This window comes from Salmo salar, unplaced genomic scaffold (assembly GCF_965601325.2).
Source record: "Salmo salar unplaced genomic scaffold, fSalSal1 ptg000587l, whole genome shotgun sequence".
NCBI classification, from domain to species: domain Eukaryota; kingdom Metazoa; phylum Chordata; class Actinopteri; order Salmoniformes; family Salmonidae; genus Salmo; species Salmo salar.
The window spans coordinates 1303190-1313202 of record NW_027675427.1 but is presented as its reverse complement, the minus strand read 5'-3'; the positions used below and the strand labels follow the sequence as shown (position 1 = coordinate 1313202).

General features: G+C 38.4%; 1 protein-coding gene across 1 annotated transcript; it reads right to left on the bottom strand.

Annotated features, from left to right (window-relative positions):
• Positions 1 to 503: 503 nt before the first annotated feature.
• LOC145876415 (uncharacterized) lies at positions 504 to 6549 on the bottom strand. The gene is made up of 2 exons (XM_082972190.1): positions 5628 to 6549; positions 504 to 1736 (listed from the first exon to the last, which is right to left on the bottom strand). The coding sequence occupies exons 1-2, from the start codon at positions 5965 to 5967 to the stop codon at positions 850 to 852; spliced, it is 1227 nt and encodes a 408-aa protein (XP_082828316.1). The 5' UTR covers positions 5968 to 6549; the 3' UTR covers positions 504 to 849.
• Between the last annotated feature and the right edge of the window lie 3464 nt (positions 6550 to 10013).

Sequence of the window (10013 nt, the reverse complement as noted above, 5' to 3'; positions counted from 1 at the left end):
TCAGCTGTGCTAACATAATTGCAAAAGGGTTTTCTAATGATCAATTAGCCTTTTAAAATGATAAACTTGGATTAGCTAACACAACGTGCCATAGGAACACAGGAGTGATGGTTGCTGATAATGGGCCTCTGTACGCATATGTAGATATTCCATTAATAATCAGCCGTTTCCAGCTACAATAGTCATTTACAACATTAACAATGTCTACACTGTATTTCTGATCAATTTGATGTTATTTTAATGGACAAAAAATGGCTTTCTTTTAAAAAAAAAGGTTATTTCTAAGTGACCCCAAACTGTTGAACGGTAGTGTACATCTACATCCTCCCATGTTGCTGAACCACTGATCAATAACTCCCTATTACAGGAAAAAACACTATTTCCATTGATTGTTAGTACTGTACTGACCTCTCGTCCTCTGTCTCTCTCTTACTCTGCCTTGTGTATTTATCTTCAAAATATTCTTATAGTCCAAACATAGAACCAAATAGACTTCCCAAAAATAATATGGCATTTACTTTATTTCACATTTATTTAATCAGATATGTCAATTGAGAACCAATACGCATTTACAATGACAATCTGAATGAAGAAATACTAATATCAATCTATTTAATAATTAACATGTTTGAAATATCCCAATGATATAGTGAACAACATTTAGGGGTTTACACTTGCATTCAATCAATCTTAAGTTCATAATCAAATTTTTTTTTTTTACTCTTTTAATACGATTTTTTCGACATGATCATGTCTTGAGCTGGGAAAAACATGTAGACCTATTTTTCAGTATGATTTCATTCATACAATATTATTTAATGTAGAATGAACAAAAACACAATTTCTCAATCAAAAACATAAGTCAGAACACAGCCTCTCTATTCTCTCATGTGATTTCAGGTCCTCTGACTGGGAAAATGTCTTTTCACAATGAGAGCAGTGGTATGTCTTCTCCTCCTGTGTATTAGTATGTTGGAAAGGCTTTTCTCCTGTGTGTGTTCTCTCATGCTTTTTCAAGCTCCCTAACCGGGTAAAACTCTTTTCACATCGGGAACATTTGTAAGGCTTTTCTCCTGAGTGTATTCTCTCATGCGCTTTCAGGCTCCCTCGATGGGTAAAACTCTTTTCACAATTGGAACAGTGGTAAGGCTTTTCTCCTGTGTGTATTCTCTCATGCTCCTTCAGGCTCGCATACCAACTAAAATTCCTTCCACAGTGGGAACAGTGATAAGGCTTCTCTCCAGTGTGTCCCCTCTCATGTGGTTTCAGGCTCCCTAACTGAGTAAAACTCTTTACACAGTGGGAACAGTGGTACGGCTTCTCTCCAGAGTGTCTTCTCATATGTATTTTCAGGTTCCCTAACCCAGTAAATATCTTTCCACACTGAGAGCAGTGGTAGGTCTTCCTATCTTCTGTGTGTATTTCTTCATGTTGTTTCAGGTACCGTAACTGGGTAAACCTCTTTCCACACTGGGAACATTGGAAACTCTTTTCTCTTGTGTGTGTCCTCTCATGCTCTTTTAGGTTCCCTAACTTGGTAAAACTCTTTCCACAGTGGGAGCATTCGTAAGGGTTTTCTCCTGTATGCGTTCTCTCATGTACTTTCAGGTTCCTTAACCACTTAAAACTCTTTTCACACTGGGAACAGTGGTGTTGTCTCGCTGGTTTGGGCGTCTCTGGGTCTGGTTCCCTTGAAGGAGTCTCCCCGCTGTCAGAGTGAGAGTCTGGTCCCTCTCCTACCAAAGACAGAGTATTTAGTTCAATATTAAACAGAGAACTGAATTAAACCTCCATAAAATAAAACTGTCTTCCTGTGAGGCTAGATTCCTCAAAAACCTGAAGTCAGTTTTCAGAACATTACATAATTTAATAAAAACTTGGTGGCTGCCCTAATAATAATAATAATGTAGAACATAAAATCTAATCTTTCTCACATGTTTATAGGCTGAGCAGAGCTCTACAATAGGGAAAGGGGGATACCTAGTCAACTGAATGGATTCAACTGAAATGTGTGTCCCGTATTTAACCCAACCCCTCTGAATCAGAGAGGTGCGGGGGGCTGCCTTAATAGACATCCACGTCATCGGCAGCCAGGGAACAGTGGGTTAACTTCCTTGCTCAGGGGCAGAATGACAGCGTTTTTACCTTGTCAGCTCGGGGATTTGATCCAGCAACCTTTCGGTTACTGGCTCCTACCTGCCAGGCTACATAATGTCGTATTTTAGGCTGAGCAGAGCTCTATAATAATAGATAATGTCATGTTTATAGGCTGAGCAGAGCTGTATAATAATAGATCATGTTTATAGGCTGAGCAGAGCTGTATAATAATAGATAATGTCATGTCTATAGGCTGAGCAGAGCTCTATAATAATAAATAATGTCATGTTTACAGGCTGAGCACAGCTCTATAATAATAGATAATGTCATGTTTACAGGCTGATCAGAGCTCTATAATAATAGATAATGTTTATAGGCTGAGCAGAGCTCTATAATAATAGATCATGTTTATAGGCTGAACAGAGCTCTACAATAATAGATAATGCCATGTTTATAGGCTGATCAGAGCTCTATAATAATAGATAACGTCATGTTTATAGGCTGATCAGAGCTCTATAATAATAGATCATGTCATGTTTATAGGCTGAGCAGAGCTCTATAATAATAGATAATGTCATGTCTTCAGGCTGATCAGAGCTCTATAATAATAGATAATGTCATGTTTATAGGCTGAGCAGAGCTCTATAATAATAGATAATGTCATGTTTACAGGCTAATCAGAGCTCTATAATAATAGATAATGTCATGTTTACAGGCTGATCAGAGCTCTATAATAATAGATAATGTCATGTTTCCAGGCTGATCAGAGCTCTATAATAATAGATAATGTCATGTTTACAGGCTGATCAGAGCTCTATAATAATAGATAATGTCATGTTTATAGGCTGAACAGAGCTCTATAATAATAGATAATGTCATGTTTATAGGCTGAGCAGAGCTCTATAATAATAGATAATGTCATGTTTATAGGCTGAACAGAGCTCTATAATAATAGATAATGTCATGTTTATAGGCTGAGCAGAGCTCTATAATAATAGATCATGTCATGTTTACAGGCTGATCAGAGCTCTATAATAATAAATAATGTCATGTTTATAGGCTGAACAGAGCTCTATAATAATAGATCATGTTTATAGGCTGAGCAGAGCTCTATAATAATAGATCATGTTTATAGGCTGATCAGAGCTCTATAATAATAGATAATGTCATGTTTATAAGCTGAGCAGAGCTCTATAATAATAGATCATGTTTATAGGCTGATCAGAGCTCTATAATAATAGATCATGTTTATAGGCTGAGCAGAGCTCTATAATAATAGATAATGTCATGTTTATAGGCTGATCAGAGCTCTATAATAATAGATAATGTCATATTTACAGGCTGAGCAGAGCTCTATAATAATAGATAACGTCATGTTTATAGGCTGATCAGAGCTCTATAATAATAGATAATGTCATGTTTATAGGCTGATCAGAGCTCTATAATAATAGATAATGTCATGTTTATAGGCTGAGCAGAGCTCTATAATAATAGATCATGTCATGTTATAGGCTGATCAGAGCTCTATAATAATAGATAATGTCATGTTTATAGGCTGATCAGAGCTCTATAATAATAGATAATGTCATGTTTATAGGCTGATCAGAGCTCTTTAATAATAGATAATGTCATGTTTATAGGCTGATCAGAGCTCTATAATAATAGATAATGTCATGTTATAGGCTGAGCAGAACTCTATAATAATAGATAACGTCATGTTTATAGGCTGATCAGAGCTCTATAATAATAGATAATGTCATGTTTATAGGCTGATCAGAGCTCTATAATAATAGATAATGTCATGTTTATAGGCTGAGCAGAGCTCTATAATAATAGATCATGTCATGTTATAGGCTGATCAGAGCTCTATAATAATAGATAATGTCATGTTTATAGGCTGATCAGAGCTCTATAATAATAGATAATGTCATGTTATAGGCTGATCAGAGCTCTATAATAATAGATAATGTCATGTTATAGGCTGATCTGAGCTCTATAATAATAGATAATGTCATGTTATAGGCTGATCAGAGCTCTATAATAATAGATAATGTCATGTTATAGGCTGATCAGAGCTCTATAATAATAGATCATGTCATGTTATAGGCTGATCAGAGCTCTATAATAATAGATAATGTCATGTTATAGGCTGATCAGAGCTCTATAATAATAGATCATGTTTATAGGCTGATCAGAGCTCTATAATAATAGATAATGTCATGTTTATAGGCTGATCAGAGCTCTATAATAATAGATAATGTCATGTTATAGGCTGAACAGAGCTCTATAATAATAGATAATGTCATGTTTATAGGCTGAGCAGAGCTCTATAATAATAGATAATGTCATGTTATAGGCTGATCAGAGCTCTATAATAATAGATAATGTCATGTTTATAGGCTGATCAGAGCTCTATAATAATAGATAATGTCATGTTTATAGGCTGAACAGAGCTCTATAATAATAGATAATGTCATGTTATAGGCTGATCAGAGCTCTATAATAATAGATAATGTCATGTTATAGGCTGATCAGAGCTCTATAATAATAGATAATGTCATGTTATAGGCTGATCAGAGCTCTATAATAATAGATAATGTCATGTTATAGGCTGATCAGAGCTCTATAATAATAGATAATGTCATGTTATAGGCTGATCAGAGCTCTATAATAATAGATCATGTCATGTTATAGGCTGTATTTGATCCAATGTAAATAACATTTTGTTGGTGTCCCACTTCATCTCTAAAGTAATAATTACCATACTTTCTAAATGATAATTCTTTAGTTCAGCCTTTCCTTGAAATGGCTATTTTATTTTATGTTTTTTTGTAGACTTCTAAACGTTTGCTAATATGTTCAGTCTCCCCAAAACGCTTGTCCTTTTGCTAATATGTTCAGTCTCCCCATAACACATGTCCATTTCATGTCAATAATGCATCTTATTTTATGTATTTCTCCAACATTATTTAGAAATCTGCTTTTTGTTGGTATACACACTCCACACAAGGCCTACAATAGACACACATCAAAAGTTTCATTTATAACTTGTTTGCCATTCTGTGAGACAATTAAGTTGTGATTTTGTGGTGGGAGGGACTCTGATGGTATACACATGTTACAGTTAAGCAATAAGACCAGAGGAAGTGTGGTATATGGCCAATATAGCACGGTTAAAGACTGTCCTTATGCACGACGCAACACAGAGTACCTGGATACAGCCCTTAGCCGTGGTATATTGGCCATCTATCACTGAGGTGTCTTATTGCTATTATAAACTGGTTACCAACGTAATCAGAACAGTAAAAATACATGTTGTCATACCCATGGTATACGGCCTGATATACCACGGCTGTCAGCCAATCAGCATTCAGGGATTTAAAATGTAGCTTCAACATTATATTATAACATAAATTCCTATAGTACAGAACAACATTTTCAAGTATAGAATTTCAGTAGCATGCTGCTTTAAAACAACACATTCGTTCAAAACCTTTGCAGTTAGAGCCCGTTTTTAAGACAGTACTTACTGGTGGTAATCAGATCTCCTGACTCCTCTGTCAATATGACAGTTCTCTCTCCCTGTTTCCCCTCCTTCACTTCAAAAACTACATCCTCCTCTTTCACCTCTTCCTCTTCTTTTACTGTAACATCCTCCTCCTCTTTCACTCTGAACGCATCTTCTTCTTTCACTGAAACGTCTTTCTCTTCTTCTTTCACGGTAACAGCTTCACCCTCTACTTCTTGTTTTACTGTGACATCCTCCTCTTCCTTCTCCTCTTTCACGACAATGTTCAGCCCCAGAGCTTCTTTCTCCGTCCAGCAGACCTCCTCTTCTTTAACAGGAGGGGAGTAGTTTAGGGAGCTCATGTTCGGGGATGTTAGCTAGCTAGCTAGTTAGCATGAGCGACTAGTTTAGTGCTAGGCTAATTTATCAAGCCAGCTAGTTGACTAACAATGTACCTATAACATTTAAATGGGGGAAATTAACTAGATGTCAGAAGTATATTTAAAAAACAGAGGCAAATATGCACAGAAACAGTCTAAATGTTTCGGCTGTTGGCTACCGAGGTGGCTGACTAGATGTTGTTGAAGAAGTGTTCCGTCCACTAGATTATACGTCACGCTGCAGCATCGCCTGAAAGACGCACATCGCCGTCTGCTGACTGGAGGGAAACGCAGTTGTTGTTGCACACAAATGTATTTTTCATTCCTTTCATTAAATAATAATATTATATTGAGACGTTCAAAAAGAGCAGTGCATATTTTGAGTGAGAATTTAAAACATACTGTCCTTCACATCTGTATTTAAGGCAGTTTCATATTCATTCATTTAAAGAAACCCACTGGTCACACTGGTTGAATTATCTGTCAAAATAGGAACTCTGCAGCCTAGTTGAACAGTGATCTATGTTCTATTAACGCTGCTGGGAGCAAACTGGAGAGTAGCTAGAGGAAAACAAACCTAACTGCATGTCCAGGCCCTGGTATATCACCAGACTGTACAAACCTAACGGCATCCCCAGTCCCTGGTATATCATCAGACTGTACAAACCTAACTACATCCCCAGTCCCTGGTATATCATCAGACTGTACAAACCTAACTACATCCCCAGTCCCTGGTATATCACCAGACTGTACAAACCTAACTGCATCCCCAGTCCCTGGTATATCACCAGACTGTACAAACCTAACTGCATCCCAGTCCCTGGTATATCACCAGACTGTACAAACCTAAGTGCATCCCCAGTCCCTGGTATATCACCAGACTGTACAAACCTAACTACATCCCCAGTCCCTGGTATATCACCAGACTGCGTACAAACCTAACTGCATCCCCAGTCCCTGGTATATCACCAGACTGTACAAACCTAACTGCATCCCCAGACCCTGGTATATCACCAGACTGTACAAACTTAACTACATCCCCAGTCCCTGGTATATCATCAGACTGCATACAAACCTAACTGCATCCCCAGTCCCTGGTATATCATCAGACTGCATACAAACCTAACTGCATCCCCAGTCCCTGGTATATCATCAGACTGCATACAAACCTAACTGCATCCCCAGTCCCTGGTATATCACCAGACTGTACAAACCTAACTGCATCCCCAGTCCCTGGTATATCATCAGACTGTACAAACCTAACTACATCCCCAGGCCATGGTATATCACCAGACTGCATACAAACCTAACTGCATCCCCAGTCCCTGGTATATCATCAGACTGCATACAAACCTAACTGCATCCCCAGTCCCTGGTATATCATCAGACTGCATACAAACCTAACTGCATCCCCAGTCCCTGGTATATCATCAGACTGTATACAAACCTAACTGCATCCCCAGTCCCTGGTATATCATCAGACTGTACAAACCTAACTGCATCCCCAGTCCCTGGTATATCACCAGACTGCTGTGACCCTCCCACTCTGTCTGCTGAATTCTTTCTCTTTGCTCTTCCTTAATAGGATGTCGGTGGGCGGAGCCGGGAGGGTCGTCAGTGAAATGGGACACACCTGGGCTGGGGGGGGCGCTGGAAGATGGCGGCGAGTGTAGACGAGATTTCAGCTTGCTCCGAGTAACCTTAACTTTTATCCCTCTCAAACTTACTTAAATGTAACGGAACTTGGCTTATAGTAAACACAATAGAGAACAACACTTAGTTGACCGATAATTTGATTCATAACTTCGAGAAATGGAAGGAAAAAATGTGCGAAAGAGCAAAGGGAGGAGAAGGCAGTTGCTAGCTGAGCACTCATACGTTGGAGAAAAACCGCCACCTGACTCCTCAGGAGAAGAAATGGAGGATTCTGGACATTCGGTTGATTCTGACAATGCAGTCAATAGTCCTGCACCCAAAAAGACACATAAAGAATTATCTTTGCGCGAACTACAGATCAACATAATCGATGCTGTAAACGAAAGAGCCGACGGTCTGGATTAAATGATACGCGAAAACACATCAAAAATAGTTGACCTCGAGACCTCTCTGAATCATGCATACAAGAGTATCGAAGAGCTTAAACTTGCAAACACTGCTACGTCTGAGAAATGCATTGCTCAGGAGAAGACCATCGCAGACATGCAAGAGCGCTTATCGGAAGCAGAGCGATACCGGAGAAGGTGGGGTCTACGGCTTTACGGTGTCCCCGAGAACCAGGATGAGAATGTGAAGCGCTTAGTAAGAGACATCTGTAACCGTGTGGCACCGGACTTCCCCGGTGGATATATGGATATGGCTGTGGATGTCGCTCATCGTATTGGGAAGAAACAAGATGCCATCGTCAGCCGATCGATCATCATCCAGTTTGCTTTTCGCACAGCGAGAGATGCAGTTTGGAAGAAAGCAAAGGAAAGCGCCTTTCTGAAAGAAAGAAAACTTAGATTCGGTGAGGACTTGACTGCAGCAGACAAGGCAGCAAAGGCAAAATTGTGGCCTCTCGTACAACAGGCCCGAAATCAAGGAAACGGTGGATACTACAGGGGAATCAGAGCTTTTTTCGCCAACGGTAAAGAAATACGACCGGGGTGATTTGATTTGTTCTGTCGGTAGGTTTACAAGGTAGTTCCTTCCCCACTGCAAACTGAACGTTCTACTTTTGAAACATGGTGTTAGTATTTTACAAGTTAAGAATTCTGTTAATACATATATGAAGCAACTTTTTATAGAGAGGGTAAAGTTGAGATTGCATAGGATTTTTCTTTCTATTCTATAGATATGGACTTGAAGTTTATGTCAATCAATGCCAGGGGGATACGTAACCTGTTGAAGAGAAAAGCTTTTTTTTGTTTTGTAAGGACTGCAACGCAGATCTTGTATTCGTTCAAGAAACACATTCATGCAAAGAGGACTATAATTATTGGAAAAATCAGTGGGGTAGTGACATTTTTTTGGCCCACGGGACAAATCATTCAGCTGGGGTTGCAATTTTAGCACACAATTTCAAAGGGAAATTTTTGTTTACTCAAATGGACTCCAATGGACATTGGCTAGTAGCGGTCATCAACCACATGGACAGATTATTTGTGTTGTGTAATGTATATGGATACTGTTCTAGTCCTCCAAATAACTTACTTCTAGAGGAAATTGAAGAAATTCTTAAAAATCTTCTGAGAAAATATCCATCCAGTCAGATAATAGTTGGTGGAGATTTTAATATGGTTTATTCTAATGAGACTGATAGATTGCCTCATAGGCCTAACATTGGTGTGAACAAGTTGGTGAATTTCTGCCAAAGCCTGGACTTAATTGACATATGGAGAGTAAAAAACCCTGGAGAGATACAATACACATGGAGTAATAGAGATCATTTCTTACAATCAAGAATTGATTTGTGGGTGATAACCTCTAGTCTTGTGCCCAAAATGTAGAGGTGAAAATACTGCCTGCAGTCCTGACGGATCATAAAGTCATATGGTTGACTGTAAGAATATGCAGTAATGATGGTAAGAAATACTCTGGTGGTTACTGGAAACTAAATAACTCATTGTTATTGCATGATGATTTAAAAAATGTGATTAAGAATCTAATTTCTGTTTACTGGAGTTTAGCTACATCTAATGCAGAATATGGGAAATATTGGGAACTGCTGAAATTTAAAATCCGCTCAGCCTGTATTACTTATGGAAAACGGCTTTCTTTAAGAAGGAGATGTGAGGTAGCTGAACTCTCTAGGACAATTGCCGTTATCACAGAGATTGAACATCTTGATCTTAATGAGAAATTTAAATTGAATGATTTACAGAATCAACTAGATACATTGTATGAGGAAAAGGCTAGAGGAGCTTTCATAAGATCTAGAAAACAATGGCTTGAAAAAGGAGAAAAGAACAGTAGATACTTTTTTAATTTGGAGAAGAGGAGAGGGGAACTCAACACACTTCGGAAACTTAAAATTAATGGGGTTACCA